General features: G+C 45.2%; 1 protein-coding gene across 8 annotated transcripts in view; it reads left to right on the top strand.

Moving 5' to 3' along the window:
• The window catches only part of ADGRL3 (adhesion G protein-coupled receptor L3), a 1,270,535-nt gene that overhangs the window by 797,549 nt on the left and 446,175 nt on the right, over positions 1-26,811 (top strand). For all 8 annotated transcript variants that reach the window (XM_063914936.1, XM_063914945.1, XM_063914955.1 and 5 more), the window contains exon 14: positions 2,899-3,075. In XM_063914936.1, the coding sequence (XP_063771006.1) occupies positions 2,899-3,075 (177 nt within the window). The remainder of the gene's footprint in view (positions 1-2,898; positions 3,076-26,811) is intronic.

Raw genomic sequence — 26,811 nt, 5'->3', positions numbered from 1 at the left:
CGCGAAAAAGAACTAACATGTAAGTGTGTTTCTTATGAATCCGTGGGGAATATCTGAAATTAAGGTCCCGCTCCTCTATAAAGATACCTTGATGTACACTTGAGACAGAAAGTTAATATAATTGTCTTTCTGATAAGGATAGACAAGAACACTGCTATTTTAGGGACATACACATCCTTTCCAGCAGAAGAATAATACATCTACACTTTATTGTGGAGTACTTTATTGTGGAAAAAGGGATTGCAGGACTCTTTTTAGCGCGAGTTGTCAGCACACTTTTCTTTTACTTGACAGTGCATGTCTGAGCACAAACCAAGCATGAAGTCAAAGTAATTGTCTGTAGACCTCCGAAACAGGATTGTCTCGAGGCACAAATCTGGGAAAGGGTGCAGAAAAATATCTGCTGCTTTGAAGGTCCCAATGAGCACAGTGGCCTCCATCATCCGTAAATGGAAGAAGTTCAGAACCACCAGGACTCTTTCTAGAGCTGGCTGACCATCTAAACTGAGTGATCGGGGAGAAGGTCCCTAGTTAGGGAGGTGACCAAGAACCCGATGGTCACTCAGTCAGAGCTACAGCATTCCTCTGTTGAGAAAGGAGAACCTTCCAGAAGGACAACCATCTCTGCAGCAATCCAGCAATCAGGCCTGTATGGTAGAGTGGCCAGACGGAAGTCACTCCTTAGTAAAATGCACATGGCAGCCTGCCTGGAGTTTTCCTAAATGCACCTGAAGGACTCTCATACCATGAGAAATAAAATTCTCTGGTTTGATGAGACAAAGATTGAACTCTTTGGCGTGAATGCCAGGCGTCATGTTTGGAGGAAGCCAGGCACCGCTCATCACCGGGCCAATACCATCCCTACAGTGAAGCATGGTGGTGGCAGCATCATGCTGTGGGGATGTTTTTCAGCGGCAGGAACTGGGAGACTAGTCAGGATAGAGGGAAAGATGAATGCAGTAATGTACGTCCTGTATAAAAACCTGCTCCAGAGCGCTCTTGACCTCAGACTGGGGCGACAGTTCATCTTTCAGCAGGACAATGAGCCTGAGCACACAGCCAAGATATCTAAGGAATGGCTTCAGGACAACTCTGTGAATGTCCTTGAGTGGCCCAGCCAGAGCCCAGACTTGAATCCGATTGAACATCTCTGGAGAGATCTGAAAATGGCTGTGCACCGACGCTTCCCATCCAACCTGATGGAGCTTGAGAGGTGCTGCAAAGAAGAATGGGCGAAACTGCCCAAAGATAGGTGTGCAAAGCTTGTGGCATCATATTCAAAATGACTTGAGGCTGTAATTGCTGCCAAAGGTGCATCAACAAAGTATTGAGCAAAGGCTGTGAATACTTATGTACATGTGATTTCTTAGTTTTTTATTTTTAATAAATTTGCAAAAATCTAAAAAAAACTTTTTCACATTGTCATTATGGGGTATTGTGTGTAGAATTTTGAGGGGAAAAATATATTCCATTTTAGAATAAGGTTGTAACATAAAGTGTGAAAAAAGTAAAACGCTGTGAATATTTTTCGGATGCACTGTAAATCCACGGAGCCCTGTCTAAGACAGGAAGCTTTGGGAGCTGTGGCACTGGACTGTAGCAGTTTTGTCAGAGGAAAAGGTGGTTAATCCCCTGAAAAATGAGACTGTCCTGCCCACAGCAGGGGGTTATATCCTACAAATAATAATATACGTAGGGTATACCAATTATACACTTTAAGCTTGTGAACCAGGTCTGGTAGAAGAAAATTCATGATCTACAACTTAACCCATTGTATAACAGATGTCATGAATTTCCCTCCCCCATTTGTTGCATTTACTGTAAAAAATTACCCTATAATTTTCTCCAGTTCCTAATTTCTAGTAAAAGCAGTGCCTTAAACTGACATCTGGCCAGAGGCACCTAGAGAGAAGGGGGCTGGTTGTGATTTCTCAGGCCTAGGCTTGTTGGAGAACGCAGGAGGGGCCTGGTCAGCTGCTGAGAGGGGCAAATGCACCCCTTTGCAGTGCTGCAGAGGGGGGCATAGTATTTATTTTTCTGTTATGGGCATGTCCACGCTCTCCCCAATACCCAGACCCCATTGAGCTCTTGGTAGCTCTGCCTCTGGTACAAAGTGCAGCTCCCACCATTCAGCGTTAGTGCCCTACAGTTGATTAAAATTCTGGCACAGAGCAAATAGAGGTGGGAAAGGAGACAACACAGTCAAGTCTCAAGGTGCCCATACAATAGTGCGATTTTGCCCGATTTAATCCGATTCCGACATTTTGAGCCGATAAATCGGATGAAAATGGGCAAATTGCATGTGCTTTATCTCCGATCCGATGCGCGGTCCCGTGAGTATCAGATCGGAATCCATAGATCGAAAGTACTGCACTATAGATATGTTGGATGCCGCAGGCATGGCTGGGATCACATATGATACATCGTATGCAAAAGGACCGCATACGATGTAGCTTATGCGATCCTGCTGCCCGGGAAGCTGTATACATACATAAGTGTATGGGCACCTTTGAGGCAGTGAGGGAGTGCCAAAATCGGAGCAGGTGGGAGAAGGCTGATCTCTTGTGTCTGGGCAGAACAGCTGTAAGGTAGTTGGTCCCTGAGTTATTAATGTCATGGCATTGTTTTCAGTGCCCCCAAAATGGTTCGGGCTATGGAAAAACTCCTGGTAAAAGCCAATGACCAATCCAGTTGTGCTTCTCAAACCACCTAACTTCAGCTGCAAAGTGTGAAAGCAGGTGCAAATATATCACACATAGCTGTGCTGTATTGTGGAAAATGGTACAAATGTGTACTTTATTTTTTATTATTATTATTATTATTATTATTATTAGTCATGATATTCAAACAAAAGATAATATTATAACTACAAGATTTTTTTTTTTTTTTTTTTTACAGCAATCCGAAGACTACTTTAACCCTAACTGTTCTTTCTGGAGTTATTCAAAAACCAACTTGTCGGGTCATTGGTCAACACAAGGCTGTAGGCTAATGACAACTAACAAAACACATACAAAATGTTCGTGTAATCACTTAACCAACTTTGCAGTGCTCATGGCTCATGTTGCAATTAAGGTAAGTTATGGTCTGTGCTGGGGGTGCTATACGTACATTGATATATTTGATTACATCAGCAATAAAACTTAGGCATCGGGCATAGTCTATGGTATTTTAAATAATCACTATGTCTGGATTTTAAAATATACTGTATATGAAAAATAACAGACACTGAGGACTGTCTGTCTGTCTGTGAGGATGCAGGGTACCTTTGCCTGCCATTATAGCAGGGCCTATCCTAACAGAGACACTCTGTATGTATATAGCTAACACTATACCAAGGTATCTTTTATTGATTCATACTGTAGATCACACAAGTAAGGAAAATTATGCAAGAAGTATACAATGGTATTTATATTACACAGCTCCAGTGGCGTCAGAAGGCGGGTGCGGCCCGCACCCGGGGTCCCCCTCGGAAGGGGTGACACCAAAGTGCCAGCTCTTCTGCAGTGACAGTAGCCGAGTGCTGCAGTGAGATAATCTCCTGCAGCACTTGGCTCCTGTCACAGATAAGAGCCGGCACACACAGTCCAGTCTCTCGGTGCAGCCAGCATCTTCGGGGAAGCTGGACATGCCCCTGGATCGAAGGAGAAAAGACCTGGGAGGCCATGCCCCTTTTAAATTAGACCACACCCCCTTTTGGGCACCCGCGGCTCCGGCGGCCTGAGCGACGAGGGGGTCTAATAGTACAGAGTGCGCTCCGGGTGTCACCACACCCGGTGACGCCTCTGCACAGCTCACAAGGGAAATATGTAATACAGTAGTAGTATTATATACAAATATATACATCAAATGGCAGACATTCTGCCAACTCTCTCAGAGCCCTCTTCATCACCCTGCAGTGTGTGTACTACCTTAGCAATAACAGCACCAATCCCAGCTTCTGGTTTTCCTTGAAAATACTTTGCAGGGTGTCAATGAAGGGTTGCACTGTTGGTGTTCATAGTTTTTGCAATGTGGTAGGAATTCGCTGGTGTATACTACAATGCTTTTTCCCACAGCGATAAGTAGCTCTTTATGGCTAACTGCTGCCGATGCTACCACTATAAGAACCGAAATTCCACCACCCAGACTTATTCGATGTCAAGAACTGGCTAAAAAATCCTGTGTTCCATCTTTTAAAACCTGTTATTTTCTCATGGGTAAAGGTGACATCCCGGGGTGTATGTTCAAGTCAATGATTGTATTACAGGTTGAGTATCCCATATCCATATATTCCGAAATACGGAATATTCCGAAATACGGACTTTTTTGAGTGAGAGTGAGATAATGAAACCTTTGTTTTTTGATGGCTCAGTTTACACAAACTTTGTTTAATACACAAAGTTATTAAAAATATTGTATTAAATGACCTTCAGGCTGTGTGTATAAGGTGTATATGAAACATAAATGAATTGTGTGAATGTACACACACTTTGTTTAATGCACAAAGTTATAAAAAATATTGGCAAAAATTACCTTCAGGCTGTCTGTATAAGGTGTATATGAAACATAAATGCATTCTGTGCTTAGATTTAGGTCCCATCGCCATGATATCTCATTATGGTATGCAATTATTCCAAAATACGGAAAAATCCGTTATCCAAAATACCTCTGGTCCCAAGCATTTTGGATAAGGGATACTCAACCTGTATTGCATGGATTTGAATAGAGGCGTTGAAATACAGTTACAAAACTTGTGGATTTATCCATTATCCCTGCTCTTTTGGTGCCTGCTGTTCTCCTGTCCTGTGCACACACAGTTCACCTGGCTGGATGTAACAAAGATAGTAAACCTGTCTGAACATACAGTAATTGCAATAAAGAACAACACAAAATTTTATTACAATCAATATACACCTTGCCGGGAAGTATTTTCACATTTATATCTGTGACACCCCGGGGATGTCTAAGTGGTTGGTAGAGGTATCACAGGTGTTAGGTGGCTATGTGGCAGGCCTTTCCCTAAGATGTTTTCCACCGTACCTTGTTCATTGTACCTTGCTCAGGGTGGTAGTATAGATTGATACATAAAAGTGATTCACTGACAGCAATCTCCAACAGGAAGTTTCTTTTATTGAGCCACATAGACTCTGGATGGTGATTAGTTATTTGGCAAAATTTGACAATCACAATAATAATGAATTTAAGTAGACAAGAAAATCACATTTGACTACAGCTCACAATACACTGTAACATTCAATAATTAAGTGGTTCAATGAATCTAATCAGATATGCATTAGATAATGCATATTCCAAGAAAAGAAAACAATAATGAGGACAATGAAGAAAGTGATTAAGAAGACTGTTTTAATGGCAGTCACTACTTTTCTACCTATCCCTGATAATAATGGCCCTCATTCCGAGTCGTTCGCTCGGTATTTTTCATCGCATCGCAGTGAAATTCCGCTTAGTGCGCATGCGCAATATTCGCACTGCGACTGCGCCAAGTATCTTTGCTATGAAGATAGTATTTTTACTCACGGCTTTTTCATCGCTCCGGCGATCGTAATGTGATTGACAGGAAATGGGTGTTACTGGGCGGAAACAGGCCGTTTTATGGGAGTGTGGCTGAAAACGCTACCGTTTCCGGAAAAAACGCAGGAGTGGCCGGAGAAACGGGGGAGTGGTTGGGCGAACGCTGGGTGTGTTTGTGACGTCAAACCAGGAACGACAAGCACTGAACTGATCGCACAGGCAGAGTAAGTCTGGAGCTACTCTAAAACTGCTAAGTAGTTTGTGAGCGCAATATTGCGAATATATCGGTCGCAATTTTAAGATGCTAAGATACACTCCCAGTAGGCGGCGGCTTAGCGTGTGTAACTCTGCTAAATTCGCCTTGCGACCGATCAACTCGGAATGAGGGCCAATGTCCCAATCTTCACTGGCAATTTACGTTTGAGCTCTTGGATCCTACAATGCCACAGTGTTGCAATGGGGCTGTGGTGAAACTGTTGCACAAGGGATAGCGATCCTACAGTGCCACAGTATTGCAATGAGAATAACGGCACTTTTGAAGCAATATTAATCTTGGGTTCTATTTAGCAGAAATGTCACTGTCCTATAGTATTGCAAAAAGAATGTAGATAGCGACAGTATCTCAAAATCTCTCACAATGCAACTTTCTCTGTAGTAATTATTCCTTTGAACAAATAACTCAGTCTTTACTCTTTAAAACAACTCAATGTCTTTCTCAAGTTCCTCTCACAAGTAATGTTTTTGTCCTGGTAACTGTGTGCAAGCAGGGGCTACTCTGTGGGATTTTTTTATTAAGGGCCTGGTAGCATCCCTTCTCTCCATATGGTCGTGAACAGTATATTTGTAACAAATAGACAATTTGGTCTAGCACTCGCCCACTTGCAGTCCAAAACACAAGCTGTCTTTGTTTACGCACTATGAACCTTTCAGGTAATTCCGCTCTCTTTCTGGACCTGTCTCAGCAGTTTTCAGCTTCTCAAGATGGCCACGGAGTCCGCACCTCTGCATAGGCGTGCTGGTGTCCGGTCCCCGGCTGTGATGACTCACACCTGCTCTCTCTGTTCTCTGCACTCATGGAAGCTCCCGCTGCTCTATCTCTGTAGCACTGCTCTTCACCACCCTGTGTGACCACCCAGTTTTCTCTGACTGATTTTGCTTCTCCCGCTCCGCTCCTCATAACACATCCAGCTCCTTCAATGGCTTCTCTCCAACTCCTCCCTCTTCTTCCCACAAGGCTCCGCTTGCTCTTTCTCTCTGTGTCCAATCGGATCTTGCCACCTCACCAGTACAGGACATATGACCTGACTCTGTTCCGTCCTTTAACCCCTGCTGTACCAGCAAAACACTCTCCAGGTTGCAAACACTGTGATTTCTATTTTTAAAGGGGCACACACAATTTTCCTGGGTGCCACATATCCAGTTAAGTGTACTTACCCTTACTTTGCACAGTACAAGCTGTAACTTTCTAGCCTATCATATAGGGCCGAATTCTATATTGGACACAATGGCGTCCATGTGTGACTTTATACAAATACTGCTACAAGCACTTCCCCATACTTTGAACAAGCCAAATATATATAAAAATATATATTTATTCTTAAGAAATATATTTAATATTCACTTCAGATGCAAATATATACATAGTAAATAAATCAAACAAATAGAAACGTGGTGTATATGGACACACACTTGCTGACAGTTATCAGAACGTGTAGCAACAGATAATGGGGTCTGTTTATATAGCAGGAAAAAGCCTTTTATTGTGGAAAACAGGGCTTTTCTCTGCTTCGTGCTATTCACAGAGTGGATTACCATGGAGAAGTTCCTCACTTCTCCAGCAGCACCCACACTACGTGCCTGAATCACATCACTATACTTTAGTATGATGAGTGTTATTAATTGAAGGATAGAAAGCTTTCCTCTTCTCCAGGGAGTTCAGATTTGCCATCTCCGGATAAAGTTATCCGAACATCAATATAAAAAATGGCAAGCAAGCTCAATGCTTCCCTGCTCTCTGCCCCATTAATATCCCAGCAGCTTGTGCAGCCTCCCTCGACCTTAGCCGCAGGCACATGTGCAGAATGGACTCGACTGCCAGCTCCATGCTTCGCAGAGGAACGTAAGAGAAGACAGCATAACTGGAGCTTTGCATACCGCATTGCACCTCTGAAGAGGTAAGTGTACCTGAATTGTTACTTAACTAAGCTATATATCGAATCGAACTGATGCGATATTTAGTGAAAAGTAACAATTCTGTTTTTGTTTTCTACATGAATAGACCCCAAAAGTGGTTAAGATGTACAGTATAAGTATTCTCCGCTAGCTATAAGTGCCTCTTCCAGGGGTATATATATGTAGTTGTCAGGATGCCGAGAGTTTATTATCACTATATGTTGTATCAAATCGATTCAATATATAGTAGTTATAAGTAGTAATTCAATAAGACTTACCTTTCTGGAAAAGTGATCCGAAAAGCCAGCCCTCCATAATTCTGAGGAGCAGTGCGGTACTCCAATCTATCACTATCTTCTCAAGCCAGATGAGTCTGCGCATGCGCCGCTAGTTCCATGGGCGGAGCACCCCCTAGCTGCCTAGATACAGCTGGGAAACAGTCACAGAATTTGGGGGATGGTCTTGGCTGCAGCTTTCCCCCTGCTCAGAGCACATGACACTGACTGAGGGTTATGATGCCCTCCAGGAGACCATCCGGAACATAAACCAGGAATATGGTGCACAGAGGAGGGATCGGTATGAAATACCTCCAATCAAAATACCGACGTTCAAAATCCCGACACCAATTGACCGATGGTCAAAATCCCGACAAGGTCAAAATACCGACACGGACAAAATACCGACATTTAAAATACCGACAAGGTCAAAATACCGACATGTAAAATGCCGACAGGTCAAAATACCGACATGCATTTTTTGATGTTTTTGTGTGTGTATGTCGACATAAATCAACATGGACACCATATAAAGTGTACCGCGTCCCCTCGCATGGCTCGCTGCGCTCGCCATGCTTCGGGCACGGTGCCTCGCTGCGCTCGGCACACTATTATATCCCCCCTCCAGGTCCACTGGGATGGTAAAGTATGAACAAGTCGGTTTCAATGAAAAAAATCATGAAAAACTCATGTCGGTATTTTGACCTGTCGGCATTTTACATGTTGGTATTTTGACCTTGTCTGTATTTTAAATGTCGGTATTTTGTCCGTGTCGGTATTTTGACCTTGTCGGGATTTTGACCATCGGTCAATTGGTGTCGGGATTTTGAAAGTCGGGATTTTGATTGGAGGTTAACTGACTGCATCCCACAGAGGAGGCACACTGCATCAACCCTTCACCCACACACGGGGGCTGAGGTACGGGCAGACATATCTAGGGGTCTGTTCATATTTCTTAACAAATAGACACAAATCCCTCAACTGCATCCGATATATACAGTGTACCTGATTTAGGCACATAATGTGACTTCACAAAATACATCACAAATGATTAGATTTAACATGTGTGAAGATTATATAGAAGTCCAAACCAAACTACTAGCTGGGCCTTCCAGTCCCACGAGCAGCAGCACTTATTTAACATACTATATTACAGAGGCATAACTAGAATTTATGGCGCCAAGGGCAAGATGACAAATGCCATGCCCCCCCCACACACACACACACACAAAATATCCCCATGCATGTGCATCCAAAAAAGGGGTGTGGCCGATCAAAGAGGGGGAGTGATCTCATGCCCGGGAGATGGCGACAAGAAGATACTGATGAAACGAGCCAGCGTGTGATGCCAGGGAGTGGGTGACACAGAGAGGGTGACGGAGAGAGGCAGTGGGTAATGGAGACAAGTAGTGGGTAATATAGAGGTGACAGGGAGAGAGTGGTGGAGACGAGTAGTGGGTGACACTAGGGAGTGGGTGACAAACAGAAGTAGTGGGTGATGCCAGGGAGAGGATGACAAGGAGAGGGTGACAAAGAGACAGTGGGTGATGCCAAGAGAGGGTGACGGAGACAAGTAGTGAGTGACATCAGGATGAAGGTGACAGGCAGAGGTTGACGGAGACAAGTAGTAGGTGATACCAGGGATAGGTTGATGGAGACAAGTAAACGCCAGGGACAGTCACGAGATTGTGATGTCAGATCACCGGTGTCAACAGCAAGGAAAGCCTCCAGGATACTGGGGTCAGACTTGGAGCAATTGGAATAGGAGAGGGGGATCGAGGGGGACCACACAGACAGCAGCTGCCAGCTCAGCCTCAGTTGAGGCTCAGCTCTACATTACTGGGGGACTGGCAGGCAGTGTCAGACTGGGCCATTAAAAGTCAACCAGGGAAATGCAGCGGCAGGTTCCCACTGAAGGGGTGTGAAGGATAAGGTGCTTCTGGCAGCGAAAGGGTGTGGAATGTCAGCGACTGAGGAAGGAACAGGCAAGAGCCAGAGTATAGGAAGAGTGAGGACACAGTAGGTGATTGCAGTATTTAGGATCATGGGATTTTCACTCTACTCCCACCCTTGCTGGTGACTTCAATACACCCACTCCTCCCACAAACAATAATATATACTTACATTCCCCTGCCCACAAATGACAATAATATGTACTTACATCCCCACCCACACATGACAATGGTATATGCTTACATTCCCCTGCCTATAAATGACAATAATGACAATAATATACACTCACACACCCCCTATCCACTAATCACAAAACTATATATTTAAATTGTATAGACTTAAACAAATATGTACTGGCAGATATTTAATATGTAAATATGTGCTCGTAGGTATATCCAGGAAAATCTGGAGACAGGAGAAAGGCTATAAAAGTACACAGTTGTTGAGGGTCTACACTCATTATCGTGGAGGAGATTAGGTGCAGAAATAAATAAATGATAATAGATCCTAATGTTGTCATCCTATAAAACATATATATATATATATATACAAAACAGATACTCTCCCTTTTGCGCTATTAAACAGAAAGTGAGAAAGGATTGGGTTTGGGCTGCCAAATTCCACTAAGTCCCTTGTTAGGAGGGACTAAAAAGATACAAACATGTGCCAGTAGGGGAATGGGCGCACTTGGGTTGTTTTTCCACCCAATATTCAATGGGGAAAAACAACAGTCTCCCTAAGATATTTACTCCTAATTCGTGAGCATAAAACCACATTTAACATGTTCCATGTAAAAATGTATTACAACATAAAAGCAATGATACAAAACGGTATAGTATCTCTTCTTGCAGATAACACCATATAGTACAGAGGACCAGTTGAAATAACTTTGATAGATTCCTCCTTCTCCTTTGACAATTCGGAGATTAGATGTTTATGAACAAATAACCCGACGCGTTTCGTCTTACTCTAAGACTTCTGGGGTATGTCTCTAGTGCTTGATAAATACTGTTAGTGCATCAATGAAATGGCAATTACGTATTCTGGATACTTGAAAAAACCACACACCGGTGGGGTACACAGGTGAAAGTTAGATTAAGCCTTATGGTTAAGTGCTTGAATAACAAGTTCAAACGCATAGGCCTGAACGCAAGTTCATATAGGTATGCGACCTTATGATTCAGGGATTTGGATAACAAGTTCAAATACACAGGTCTACCACAATTTCATATGCGTGTGTAACCTTACCAGTAGCTACAATAGCTTCAAGTCACAACCAGTGAATCATAAGGTCGCATACCTATATGAACTTGCGTTCAGGCCTATGCGTTTGAACTTGTTATTCAAGCACTTAACCATAAGGCTTAATCTAACTTTCACCTGTGTACCCCACCGGTGTGTGGTTTTTTCAAGTATCCAGAATACGTAATTGCCATTTCATTGATGCACTAACAGTATTTATCAAGCACTAGAGACATACCCCTGATGAAGTCTTAGAGTAAGACGAAACGCGTTGGGTTATTTGTTCATAAACATCTAATCTCCGAATTGTCAAAGGAGAAGGAGGAATCTATCAAAGTTATTTCAACTGGTCCTCTGTACTATATGGTGTTATCTGCAAGAAGAGATACTATACCGTTTTGTATCATTGCTTTTATGTTGTAATACATTTTTACATGGAACATGTTAAATGTGGTTTTATGCTCACAAATTAGGAGTAAATATCTTAGGGAGACTGCTGTTTTCCCCCATTGAATATTGGGTGGAAAAACAACCCAAGTGCGCCTATTCCCCTACTGGCACATATATACATATATATATATATATATATATATAGTGGGGTCAGAACACATTAATGTTCAGAACGGACACGGCACTTCAGGACTTCACATCAAAATGTATTTTAATGTCCACAGAGTTAAAGCCTGCATACATACAATTCCTGGGTGAAGCATCCACAGATACAAGTCATGCAGTGTACATGAAGTCTAAGCACAAGCATATAAATTATGCAGCATTTCGGGCCACAGCGGGTTCCTTCGTCAGATTTTGCAAGTGCTCCCAAGTAGAAATAACGAACTTGTGGAACTGAGGGAGATTGTGAGGCAGCTCCAGGGCGAGAAATCTGCGAAGAAATGGCGCCCTGGGCCAGGGGAGGGGCTACAGGTCAAGTGCTGACTCCCCTATGATGGGCCTTACCGCCAGTACTACGGAGACTTTCCAATAGGGGCGTTAGTACACCTGACCTGTACTCCTATGACCTGGCGAATATAGTGGGGTCCCTGCTCGGAACAGTGTCCACACCAGCATCGCAGTCCGTCTCCCTGGACTGCCTCAGGAAGGCAATTTAGTGGCGGGTCCCACCTGAGGGACCCTCTTACCTCCTCCCTTCGTAGAAGCCATGCAAACCAGGAGAGCGTTTGCGACCGTGTGCCTCAGCTGGAGCGTTTTCGCTGCAAGTACCCGGGATCTGAACTGCGGAAGTATGCAACGCCGCTTGAGAGGTGACGCTGGTTGTGTACTTTGTCCGGAAGTTGTGTACTCTGTCTGGCTTCATCGTACTAATAGCCTAATTATTGCTTTATTACAATGTCTAACAATAAGGGCAGTAAAACTCTGGAAGCTCCTGTAAGTTGCAAGGTATGCTCCAGAAGTTTACCTGAGGGGGAAGTATTGTGTGATGGTCTGTGTTCTAAATGTCATACACCTCCCAGTCAGCATGCAGCTCCGGTAACGACATTGGAGCCATCCTGGGCTATGTTCACCACCCTCCTGGAGACTGGGGTGGACTGTTTAGCCCCGCCTGTGGAACCTCCAGTGTCAATGCCACCACAAGTTGTCCCTATTGTAATTCCGCCTAGGGCGGAAACTATGTCTACCCAGCAGCAACAGTTTAATCAGTCTTTGGTTAGACAGAAATCTACTCCAGGTCCCAGGAAGGAACCCTGGTCTACCCCAGGCAAGAAATTCCCACTCCCCAAATGGGCTTTGGCTCGCTATCCTCTCGCTGTAGAGTTATGTGGTAAATGGGAAAACTCACCGGCGGTGGATTCTCACGTCACCCGTCTTGTGGTGTCTACTCTGCCTGTCACTACTGTCAACTCCCTATACCTGTCTCACATATGCACCGCCACCTATTACATTCAGGAGGCGTCCTCTGAGGCGGGGGCACTGGCAGCCAAAGCGTCATCCACGTCTGTCTTGGCTCGCCGCATACTGTGGTTAAGGTCATGGAAAGTGGATCTGGACTCCAAGAAGACCTTGGAGGTACTCCCCTTTACTGGGGACATTTTATTTGGAAAGGACCTGAATAAAATAGTATCTGAATTAGCAGCTGCTAAGACTGCTTTTCTTCCTCTTACTAATCCTTCTGCTCAGAAGGCGAAGACTACCACTTTTCGTTCCTTTCGACCTCAAGGGAAACCCAAGGGTCACTCTTACCCCAGACAGTCTCGTGCTCCCAAGACCATCAGCCTGCTTAGAAAAAAGACAAGCCTGCTGCATGACGGGGCGGGCCTCCCCCATGGTGGGAGGTCGACTTCAAAGACCACTTCAGGTGCTTGGGTACTGGAAGTTGTCTCTCATGGGTACGCTGTCTCCTTCAAGAGACGTCCCCCTCACCAGTTCTGCACTATGGTACTCCCTTCGCCAGTACCTCAGTCCCAGCGTGGCAGAGGCTATTATTCGACCCTGTTTCTTGTGCAGAAACCCAATGGGTCGTTTCGGCCTATACTCAACCTCAAGTCACTGAACAAATTTGTGAGGGTCGCCAAGTTTCGTATGGAAACATTGCGCTCTATTGTGCTGGCGATGGAACCTGGAGATTACATGGTATCCCTAGATATATAGGATGCTTATCTGCATATTCCTATTGTCATATCGCATCAGAAGTACCTGCAGTTTGCTATTGGCGACAGTCACTACAAATTCCAGGCTCTGCCATTCGGACTGGCCATGGCTCCTCGGCTCTTCACCAAGGTTATGGCCGTGATGACGGCGCATCTCCATAGCCAGGGAGTCAGAATCCTGCCGTACTTGGATGACCTGCTGATTCTAGCGAGTTCCCACGATGTCCTCCTCAGTCATCTTCAATTGACGGTGAGAAACTTGCAAGCCCATGGATGACTGATCAATTGGAAGAAGTCCTTGCTGGTCCTAGATCAGAGCATGGTGCACCTAGGGGCGCTCCTGGACACACAGTCAGAGACTGTTCCTGTCTCCAGACAAGGTCCTGAAAATCCAGGACAGGATAAGACACTTCATCCGTCACCCCAAAGTGTCGATTCACTCGGCGATGCAAGTACTTGGCCTGATGGTGTAGATGTTCGAAATGGTGGAGTGCGCTCAATTTTATTCCCGCCCTCTGCAACGATTAATTTTTGCCAAGTGGGATGGCCTGCCTCATAGGATCAGATCCCAAAGGATCTTGTTGACTCTGGAGGCTCATTTGTCACTGACCTGGTGGCTCCAGGACCAGCAATTGAGCAGGGGCCGTCCTTTCTGGATCCCCAAATGGGTCCTCCTGACGACGGATGCCAGTATGAGGGGATGGGGATTGGTACTGGAGCAACACTCTTTTCAGGGTCGGTGGACCACGGAAGAATCACTCCTCCCAATAAACATCTTAGAGTTGAGGGCGGTGTTCAATGCATTATCACTTGCCCTGCCTCTGGTATGGAACAGACCGGTTCAAGTACGGTCAGACAATGCCACGACAGTGGCATACATAAACCATGAAGGTGGAACTTGAAGCCGCATGGCTATGAAGGAAGTGTCAAAAATCCTTTGTTGGGCAGAACGCCATCTGCCAAGTATATCGGCAGTGTTCATTCCGGGTGTCCTAAACTGGGAAGCGGACTACCTCAGTCGCCAGGACGTACATTCCGGAGAGTGGAGTCTTCATCCAGAAGTCTTTCAACTCCTAGTGGACAGGTGGGATCTACCGGACGTAGACCTAATGGCGTCTCGACACAATCACAAGGTTCCGGTCTTCGGATCAAGGACAAGGGGTCCTCAAGCAGCGTTCGTGGATACACTGGCAATTCCATGGAACTTTCAGTTGCCTTACGTGTTCCCTACAGTGTCACTCCTGCCCAGAGTTCTAAGGAAGTTCAAACAGGAAGGAGGAATGCTGCTTCTAGTTGCTGCAGCGTGGCCCAGACGGCATTGGTTTTCAGACCTGCAGGGTCTATCATTGGGGCATCCCCTTCTACTTCCTCAATGCCCAGACCTCGTACAGGGCCCTTTTCTCTACCCAAACCTGTCCAGACTTGCTTTGACGGCATGGCTCTTGAAGCATCAGTCCTGAGAGCCAAAGGATTTTCAGAGGCGGTTATTCAAAACTATGCTGAATGCCCGCAAACCGGCATCTGCCCGGATTTATTATAGGGTTTGGTGTTTTTACTACACTTGGTGTGCTGAAAAGAATTACAATGTACATAGTTTCAGAACTTCCAAGATACTGGCTTTTCTGCAAAGAGGCCTGGACTTAGGTCTTCGTCTTGCCTCCCTCAAGGTTCATTTATATGCCTTGTCGGTTTGGTTTCAGAGAAAAATTGTCTCTATACCTGATGTTCAGATTTTCATTCAGGGCGTTATTCGGATTTAGCCTCCCTATGTCCCTCCTGTGGCTCCATGGGATTTGTCTGTTGTGCGCGTCCCCAGAACAATTGAGCAATGCGGCTACGTGGTCCTCTGTGAACACATTCATTAGGTTCTATGCCTCTGATACTTCTGCCTCCCAGGATGCTTACTTTGGACGCCGAGTTCTCTTACCTGCTAAGACACGTCCCCTCCCTTGAAGAACTGCTTTAGGACATCCCCGATGTATTCCCTGTGGAACACAGTGTACCCAGCTGCAGAAAAGAAGAGTTAAGGTAGACTTACCATGGTTAACGCTCTTTCTGCGAGGTACACTGGGTTCCACAAGGCGCCCACCCTCAGACACCCAGCTTCTTTAGGTTGTATGGCATTAGCCGCTGGTACCCTTTCCTGCCGTGAGATTGTGGTTCTATGTGACTAACATCTGCCTTCTTTTTTACCTGCTCCTGCATTGGACTGGTTAACGAAACTGAGCTCTCAGTGCCTGGAGGCGGGGTTATAGAGGAGGCCCCAATGCATCCTGGGACAGTCAAAGCTTTGCCTGATGGTAGATGCTAGATTCAAGTGGCCTAAGGGACCTTTCACGTCAGGGGAAGGAGCCACAACACAAGGGGGAGGAGCTAGGCCAGCGGGATAGTTCCTCTACTATCCACGCCACCAACTATTACCTTTAGTAATCAGGTGGCGAGCGAAGCGGAGCGAGCCACCGAGCCCGAAGCGTGGCGAACAAAGCGAGCCCACGAGGGTACTTTTCGGGTACCCTGTTCGGCCATAGCTCCTCCGCTTGGTGATGTGTCTCCTCCCTAATGATGTTAGAAGGTCCCTTCTCCCACTCCGATTTAGAACCAACCCTTGCCTGATGGTGTCTCTGGATCTAAGATCCCGCTCTACACCCCGATGAATTCCCTGTGGAACCCAGTGTACCTTGCAGAAACAGAGTTAACCATGGTAAATAACTCTCCTTATTTTTATTTTATTTTCTTTAAATTAAAAAAAAGTTAAATTCATGTTCTTTACTTAATTCACTCATAAAACCCCCCAACAATTTCTGAGCAATTTTTTGGGGAAAAAATCGTCAGCTAACTGGTTAAAGAGACATCACTATTGTCCATATCTAAATTAAATGTTAAGAAATTCCCCAGGTGTTTATTAACTGATATGCTTGGGTGTGGTTCCTGTCTGTTTAACCACTTAATTGATGATTTTCTTCCCCAAAAACTGCTCAGAAATTGTTTTTTTTATGAGTGAATTTGGTGAAGAACGTGAATTTAGCCCTAAGCAAAATGATTTTAGTAAAAAAAAAAGTAAAATAAAAAATAATTATGGATTTTTCAAACATTGGTCGAGAACATCGGTAACATCATGATATTACCTTTTAGAGCCTGAACTGCCAGCAGGTACACAGGGGGTGGCTTGGGGGGGCTGTTTTAAACTTCCCCAGCGGCTGCTATTGTCTGCAGCTGCTGGGGGGGATCCTGCCGTGGTGACCGATCAGCAGCACAGCAACACTGTGGGGAGGATGCAGGGAGGCAGAGGGTCCTTCTGGTCCCTCTGACCGCAGCAGCGGAGGGAAGTTTCCCTTCCCTGCCACTGCTAGCACTGTTTATTTGACTGGTCGCATCCTGTGTGACCAGGTCAGATAAAACACTGCCTGGTGTGGTCGCATCTGAAGCGACCATGCCAGGCAAGTGTTTTAAAGAGTGAGACAGGGCCTAAACCCATGATAGAAGCATACTGTGTATTTAAAATCCAAAAGTGATGAGTCAGTCAGTCAGTCAGTCAGTCAGTCAATGAGGGCTTTCGCAGTTTTGTAGTTTATTAAATTCTACACACTGGAGGTGCAATCCAAATTTTGACCCGAGTGTCTGTTTGGCTGTTATCGTTCTTGCAGCGCAAGCCTTGCATCGGTAATGACATAATTATGTCAACCCAACTTTTCAGCCCCTATGTTTATTAAAATTCGAATTACGTATATTTCCTATTTCCCAACTACAGAATTCCTATATTAAATTTCATCTTCCTAACATGTCGGGAAGTAAGAGAATTAGTGATGAGTCAGTCAGTGAGTGAGGGATTTCTTATTTTTGTAATACATTAAATTCTACACACTGGAGGTGCAATCCAAATTTTGATCCTATTGTACGTTTGGGCGTTAGCGTTCACGCAATGCATGCCACTCATCGGTAATGACGTCATTATGTCAACCTCCATTTCATCCCCTTAGGGGAGGTTTCTAAAATTTCTAATTACGCAGCTTTCTAACATATCTTGAAGTAAGAGGATTAGTGATGAGTCAGTCAGTGAGTGAGTGAGGGCTTTCGTATTTAGATAGATAGATAGATAGATAGATAGATAGATAGATAGATAGATAGATAGCAGTGGCGTAACTACTGCCCCCGCAGTCCTCGCAGTGGCTTGGGGGCGAGGGGCTGCGGGGGCGCCACTGATTACAGCAGACTGACATGCGGACGAGCGCCCGCATGTCAGTCTGCTTTCTCCTTCCCGCCGCCGCTTGTTGGAGGGACACGGACGGCACAGCGTGTGCCTCTCCTGTGTCCCTCCTGCATCATCTCCGGCGGCCGCGGGTCTAATAGGGGGAAGTGCCGTCCGTGAGCTCTAATTGGCTCACGGACGGCACTTCCCCCTATTAGACCCGCGGCCGCCGGAGATGATGCAGCAGGAGGGACACAGGAGAGGCGATCTGTGCCCTCCGTGTCCCTCCAATAAGCGGCGGCGGCGGCGGCACTGGGGGGAATATCTGGCACTGGGGGGGGGGATGTCTGGCACTGGGGCATATATGGCACAGGGGGGGAGATCTGGCACTGGGGCATATATGGCACTGGGGGGGGGGATGTCTGGCACTGGGGGGGATATCTGGCGCTGGGGGGGGATGTCTGGCACTGGGGCATATATGTCTGGCACTGGGGGGGATATCTGGCACTGGGGGGGGGATGTCTGGCACTGGGGCATATATGGCACTGGGGGGGGATGTCTGGCACTGGGGGGGGATGTCTGGCACTAGGGGGGATATCTGGCGCTGGGGGGGATGTCTGGCACTGGGGGGGAATATATGGCACTGGCGGCATATCTGGCACGGGGGGAATATCTGGCACTGGGGGCATATGTGGCACTGGGGGGGGGATGTCTGGCACTGGGGGGGGATGTCTGGCACTAGGGGGGATATCTGGCACTGGGGGAATATCTGGCACTGGGGGCATATGTGGCACTGGGGGGGAATATATGGCACTGGCGGCATATCTGGCACGGGGGGAATATCTGGCACTGGGGGCATATGTGGCACTGGGGGGGAATATCTGGCACTGGGGGCATATGTGGCACTGGGGGGGGGGTATATGTGTACCTGGCACATGGGGGGGGCTATATTTGGCACCGGGGGCATGTGAGTACCTGGCACCGCGGGGGAATATCTGGCACTGGGGTCATATGTGGCACTGGGAGCACAGCCCTAGCAACAAGGACTACCTCCTAGCAACGAGCATGACACCCAGTGCATGAAACACCTGACAACGAGCATGACACCCAGTGCATGAAACACCTGGCAACGAGCATGACACCCAGTGCATGAAACCCCTGACAACGAGAAGGTAATTGAAAAGTAATTAGAAGCCTTACTGTAGGACTTAATGTGTAATGGGCATTACGGTGTGTGGCATAATGTATCACGGACATTGCGGTGTGTGTCATAATGTGTCAGGCATTACGGTGTGTGGTATACTATATCACGGGCATTGTGGTATGTGGTATAATGTCTCAGGGTCATTGCAGTGTGGCATAATACATAACGGGCATTGCGGTGTGTGGCATAGGGTATAACGGGCAGGGCATTGCGGTATGTGTCACAGGCATTACGGTGTATGGTATACTATATCACGGGCATTGTGGTATAATGTCTCAAGGTCATTGCGGTGTGTGTCATAATGTGTCACAGGCATTGTATGTGCTATAATGTATCAGGGGCATTGCAGTGTGTAGCATAATGTATAACGGGCATTGCGATTCCTGTCATAATGTGTCGGGGGCATTACGGTGTGTGGCATAATGTGTCACAGGCATTACGGTGTGTGGCATAATGTGTCGGGGGCATTATGGTGTGTGGCATAATGTGTCATGTGCATTATTGTGTGTGGAATAATGTCTAAGTGCCATTGCAGTATGTGGCATAATGTATACTGGGCATTACTATAAGGAGGAAAAATGACAAATAATGTAAGGGGCATGAATCAGGATTATTTTTCTTTCCTGTGGTGGCTAACGTCTGGGCGTGCAGGTTGCAAAACTGGGGTATAAGGTAGTCTTTTCCTGCAATACCACGCCCCTTTATGAAAAACCACGCCCATTCCAACAAAACCACGCCCCTTTTTTGCAGCGCGCGCCTTCGGCGCACGCATATTTATCCCTTTCTTGCTCCCAATTATGCAGCGGGGGGGGGGCGCCAACGAATTTTTTGGCTTGGGGGAGAAAAATTTCTAGTTACGCCACTGATAGATAGATAGATAGATAGATAGATAGATAGATAGATAGATAGATAGATAGATAGATAGATAGATAAATCACTGGTCCTGCACTCTCATTGAATGAGCAGCTGCAGCCGGTGCCCTTATTGATGCCAATATGGTAATATAAGAAAGGTATGCTGCACTCACGGCTTGAAGAAATTACCAACTTCACCACAGTTTGGTATCAACATTTCAATTCTTAATTGTCACCAGGATACAACAAATAAAGTGCAAAATCTTACCTTATATCCTCACCACTGTGCTCGTCTGCACACCATGGGCAATTCCCGCCATCCGGCCACAGCACCCATAGATGTCAACTCACCATGGAAACCCCTGTGCACTGTGAAATGCAGACACTGGGAAGGGATACAAAGTAAGTAAGGTATAGCCATATACAGAGGAAAAAGCACTACTTTAAGATACAAAATGTCATAGTTGACAAGTATGCTAAGCTAGTTAAAAGCATGTCAAAATGACGGACACCAGGGCCAGATTATATTAGGAGGGGTTGCAGCATTGTATATGGAGGAGGGCGTGCAGAGTATGCAGTATATCGTGGGAGTAGTATATGGAGAAAAGGGTGCCCTTTATATAGGGGGCACTATATGGAGGGGGATGCGGGTGCAGTGTGTATATGGTGGGGGATACAGAATATGGAAGAGGATGGGGGTGCAGTGTATATAGGGGCAGTATATGATTGGGGTGCAGTGTACATAGGGAGTGTGTGTGCCGTTTCCATGTCACACAGAGGTGACTATATTGAAAAAATCTGCATCTTTCTCTCCACTGTCTCTATCTGCCCCTACCACTCCACTCCTCCCCCGACCCTATCTAACACAACCCCTAGCCCCTTTCTCGCCCCCATGCCCTATCTGCCCCACCCACCTCTCCCCCAGGGGCAAACACAGGATTTTTATGGGGAGTTGCCGCACATAGCATACACACACACAGCATATACACACAAACATAGCATACACACACACACACACACACACACACACACACACACACACACACACACACAGCATATACACAAAAACACACACAGTATACACACACAGCATATACACACAAACACACATAGCATACACACACAGCATATACACACACAAACATAGCATACACACACATCATATACACAAACACACACAGTATACACACACAGCATATACACACACATAGCATATACACACACAAACACACACAGCATATACACACGTACAGCATACACACACAGCATACACAAACCGCATATGCACATAAACACACAGCATACACACACATAGTATATACACACAGCATATCACACAAACACACACATATCATACATACCACCCCCAAACAAACATAACAGTGAGTAACTAGGCCCCAAACAAATGACACACACACACACACACACACACACACACACACACACCTGACTGCTCAGCAGCAGAGGACAGGATAGTCAGTCACTGCCTCACACGTCCAGCCACATGGGAGGTTTGCCTGGGAGGAGCTGCACACTGCTTCTGCAGCTAGCTGAGCTCCCGACCCTACATTCGGCCAGCCTGTGTCTCCGAGTCAGAACCCCCCCCCCCCGCGTGTGCGTATGCTCCCCACTCCCTATCTGCACTGACCCTCCTGCCCTCTTTCTGCCCCATCTGCATCTACCCCACTCTCCACCCCCCTATCCCTATCTGCCCCTATTCTCTATCCCCAGCCCCCTCTCTCCATATGCAGCAAGTGTGAAACAGTCAGATCAGTATTAGTAATATTACCAGCAGCAGGAGGCTGTAACATCTCTCTGCAGTTTCACTTTCAGCTGTGTCAGCTTCCAGCTCACAGAGGAATCATTTGGTTCGTGTTGCGACCTCTAGTGGCCGCCAGCGCACATAACAGAGGTGAGAAGCAGACTTGGCTTTTATTATATAGGATGAGCTGACTGCACATAAACATTGTCTTTTATCATGCAGTGGGCTGTAAAACAAAGCATAATATAGGCACAGCAAGTAATAAAAGAGATGTTAAAAAAATACAATAATATAAAGAAGCCAGACCTGTAGAAATATTAAATAATCAGGTGAAACACGATAAAGGTTTCATATAATTTAAGCCCCTCGGATAAATCGTTCATATCGGTCAGTGTCTATGCATAACAATGAACGATGCGCTCGCCCATGATCGTTTATCGTTGATCTATCCTCGTTTATACATGCAAGTCAATTTGGACGATATACTTTAGATGTATATACTCTCATATCGTCCAAATTGCCCATCGATATCGTCCAGTGTGTAGGCAAAAATCGATGGGCAAAAAAAATATATCAACCATCGATAATATTGTTGGTCGATAAAATCGCTAACATCGCCCAGTGTGTAGGGCCCGTAAATTGTGTCTCGCTTCAAGAAAATGCTATGCTACCGACTGGTCACTGTTGTCATTGGACAGTGCTAGCCTAATGGCAGACCGATGAGTGGTCATATGCTCTTTAAATTTCCTAGTGGTTTTACCCACATATGTTAATCCACATTGGCAAATATTCTTGCACACTGTAGGCAATGTTTCAAAGGTGAAATGATGTTTAATAAAAAATGTAGTGCCTAGATGAGGATGGTAAAATGTATCTCATGTGATCAGGTATTTGCATGTGGTGCAAGAGAATTTAAAACACCCACATTTCTTCTGAGTTAAGAAACCACTCATGGGGGGTTTTCTACCTGATCTATACATCTTAACTAATACATAACAGAGATTTCAAGCACGTCTATAACAGGCCATCAATTCAGTATCTCCCAGTTTTAAATCCTTATTTGTTTGTATTCATTTCCAATGTTTTTTGAAAATAATATTTTTACATATATGCAAACACCAGGACAGCCCTTACAACACTACCTGTCTAGATATCTCAAAGACCTTAGACATTGCTTTCTGTTCTTCGAAATATAACTATCTACATCTACTCTGTAAAAATTTTAGTTTGCCTCTATTCCTCAAAAAGTCCTGTCTGCACTGCCTTTGTTTTTAGTACATCCGCTTTTAACATTTTTTTTTTTTTGTAAGTATTTTCACCCACTCCATTTTTATCATATTCCCTAGAACAGCACTACTGTACTGTACTGGAGCTATAGCTCCTAGACCCTGTCCTATACCAATCCACTCTGCTTGCTCTCACCCCACCCCTGGTCCCAACCACCCTCCCACATCCACACCCACAACCCAGCCAACCTGATCCGCATCTCTCCTGTCCCTTCCCTCCCTTTCTTCTGTGCACTCTGGAATGCCAGATCAATCAGCAACAAGCTACCTGCTATCCACGGCCTCTTCATCTATCACTATCTTAACCCTCTTGCCATCACCGAAAACCTGGCTCCCCTGCTGCCCACTCCTATGACGGCTTCTCCTTCAGCCACTTTGCCACCTTGGCGGTGGGCAGGTCTGTCAAAGTGGGCATCCTCCTCTCCACAAACTGTACCTTTCACGTCATCCCATCCAAACCCTTCCTCATTTTTTCCACCTTTTGAGGTCCACTCTATCTGCCTCTTCTACTCTATTCTACCACACTTCCTCCCCAATCCTCAACAACTTCGCTGCCTGACTTCCCCACTTGCTCTCCTTCTTACCTCCTCTCTATCATCTTCAGTGACTTCAACATCCCTACTGACATCACTAAACCAGTGTCCACTAATGTTCTTGCCCTCTTCTCTCCTTTGGCCTTTCTCAATGGACCTCCACCCCTACTCACTGTCTTGGCCACTTCTTTGACCTTGTCTTCACCCATTCATCCACCGGCATGGTCCATCTGACTTCTCTAACTCTCCCTGCCCACCATCTACTCACTTTCACCCTCTCATCTCCTCCTCTCCTCCCCATGCCCAGACCCACCATCACCAGATGCATTCTCTGATCTTTCAAACCTGCTATCCAATCCTCCCTCCATACTCTCCTTTCTCCTCTATCCTTCATAGCCTGCCCAACTAGATGGCAACATTTTAAAACTCCACCCTCATCTCCAGACTTCATTTTGTTGCCCCATCAAATCTGTCTCCCTCCGCCGCTCTAAACCCCAACCCTGGTACTCCAAACTGACCCAGATCCTGCAAAAATGCTCACGCACTGTCGAGTGCCTCTGGAGGAAACCTCACTGTCTGATGAACTTACTCCATTTCAAGTTTATTTTCTCTTCCTACAGCTCTGCCCTCTCCCTCGCCAAGCAATCCTATTTCCAATCACTCATCTCTTTTCAGTCCTCCAGTCCCCACTGCCTCTTTGATACTTTCAACACTTTCCTTTGACCCTCCTCCTCCACTCACCTACCATTCTCCCTCACTGCCACTGATATTGCCTTCTGCTTTCTCAAAAAAATTGAGGCAATCTGACACAAAATCTCCTCGGCAATCCCCACCATCCTCTCCCTCCAATCAATCCCACCTTGTGCTCCTTCCACCCCGCCATTAACAAGGAAATGCTCCTTCTCAGTGTCTGCGTCCAGCTCCACCTCGCTCCTCTCCAGCCTCCCCATCGGTTTCCCCCAGGGTTCTGTCCTTGGACCACTTCTCTTCTCCCTTTACACATCTTTCCTGGGTGTACTAAAAAGTATCCAGCTGCCTCGCTGCCATCTCCTCCTGGATGTCTGAGTACTCCTTGAAGCTCAACATGGACAAAATCGAACTCATCATCTGTCATTGTTGACAACACCATCATCTCCCCTATTCTCCAACTCCACTGGCTAATCTGCGTCGCCTACAGAATCCTCTTTAAACTCCTCACCCTCACATACAAGGCCCCCTCTAACTCCACTGCTCCCTACATCTCCAACCTCATTTTCCTGCATACTCCCTCCTGCCTTCTGCTATTGTCCAATGACCATCGCCTCTCCTTCACTCTGGTCACTGCATCCATTACGCAAATCCAAGATTTTGCTTCTGCTGCTCCGCTTCTAAAGAATAAGCTCCTGTGCTCTATTAGACTCTCCCCAACCTTGCAATGCTTCAAAGTGGTATATATATATATATATATATATATATATATATGTATATATGTGTGTGTGTTTATATACTGTGTATATATGTATGTGTATATATATATATATATATATATATATCAGAGAGTAGTGCCCAGGTAAATCCTCACAAGATACAATAATCTGTATGTTAAAACAGTGCTTCCCTTCAATAGAGTGCAACACGCAACACTCCTCATGTAGGTAAATGACTGGCGGCTCATGCCAGTATATATGTGTAGGTAGAGCAAATGAAGTGCAGAGGTGCGCCTACTAGTGTTCAGCAATTATAAATAGTGAAATAATTCACCCCGTGAAATGTGCAAAAAAAGTGATATTAAAAAACCAATGACTTAGCTCATTTACGTAATATTCGGTCATGTGACCCATAGAAGCAGAAATACATCAATTTCAAAATAAAGAGAATAGAATATAGTGTGTACTGTTTTGATCCAATTAACATAGTAGCTCTTCTTTAGGAACCGTGCCAGTCCCAATAAAAAACTTTAAGAGCAAGCTATAAAAAACACAGTTTTAATGTACACAATCCAGTAGAAAATGCAGGTAACAAACATACAAGATAAAAATATTATGGGAAGTCCTGGGTGAGTGTTTAGTCCCTGTTCTAACTCGTTTCGTCCTTAGCTGAGGACTTCATCAAGGGGATGTTTGCTGGGGGCAGAACAGGATATTTATAGCACATGTGAGTTTGAAATGTGACATCACTTCCTGTGCATGAGTTGAATTAAGTATGTAAAACACGGTATACAGATAAATATATCAAAGAATAAAACAGGTGGGAGCAGTGTTCAAATAGCGCAGATATTAAAAACGAAAAGAGGGGACTTAGAAAAAAAGGTAGCAACGATCTTCAGTCTGGTTCCGGCGGTGGAACACAATGTGGAACGCATTGCGTCACTTTCACCCCATTTCTATAGTGTAGATAGATGCAACTTCCGGTCTGGTGGTGAGAGTACAGTAAACAAACATAGTCCTTTATAGCTCTGTGCTGATTTCCTCTGTATATGGTGATGAGAGCAATTCCCATTGGGAGGTTTCCATAAAGTCGAGAATAAAAGTATCTTTGAAGTCCGTTCTTGTTTGGAACACACGCCCATTTTCTTTCTCTCAGAATCTTAATGGCTGGAACACACAGCCATATTGTTTTGTGGAACGCATGGACATTTTAGTTCATGGAACACATAATATTTCTAGTGGCGGTCTCCATTTTCTTGGTGTCCATAGACCTTTAAAGAGTTCCTTTAAGAGAAGCTGGAATACTTTTTATAGCAAATACATATCTGAAAAGAAAAGAGCATGGTCTGACAGAATGCAGCCATTAAGATTCTGATTATCAGTACCATAATCAGAAAACATTATAAACAGAAACTATAACAGCAGAGTACTTAAAACAATAATGTGCATACATACGTATAATCAAGGCCTAAACAACATATGCATAATACTAAAAGGCCCTGCAATAAAACAGGTGCTAATTGGACAGAGGGAATAGGCATAAAGGGTACCAAAAACTAGGGTAAAGCATGGTAAAAATAATAAAAGAACTGTACCAAGGAGACTTAACATGAGGAATGGGGAAATATAAGGGAAAAGAAAATCTAAAGCACATACAATAAAAGAAAAGAACATCAGCAGAGATGAGGATTGAAATCGATACCACGGGGACCATACTTTGTGAAAGGTGTTCACAGTGTTCTTTTGTAAACGTGAGAAGTATTTTTATGGAGGCCACAAAATGAACACAGACATAAAGGGCTGTTAAGGAGTGTGCTT

The sequence above is a fragment of the Pseudophryne corroboree genome, chromosome 1 (genome assembly GCF_028390025.1).
Source record: "Pseudophryne corroboree isolate aPseCor3 chromosome 1, aPseCor3.hap2, whole genome shotgun sequence".
NCBI classification, from domain to species: domain Eukaryota; kingdom Metazoa; phylum Chordata; class Amphibia; order Anura; family Myobatrachidae; genus Pseudophryne; species Pseudophryne corroboree.
This window is presented reverse-complemented; position numbering and strand designations above follow the sequence as displayed.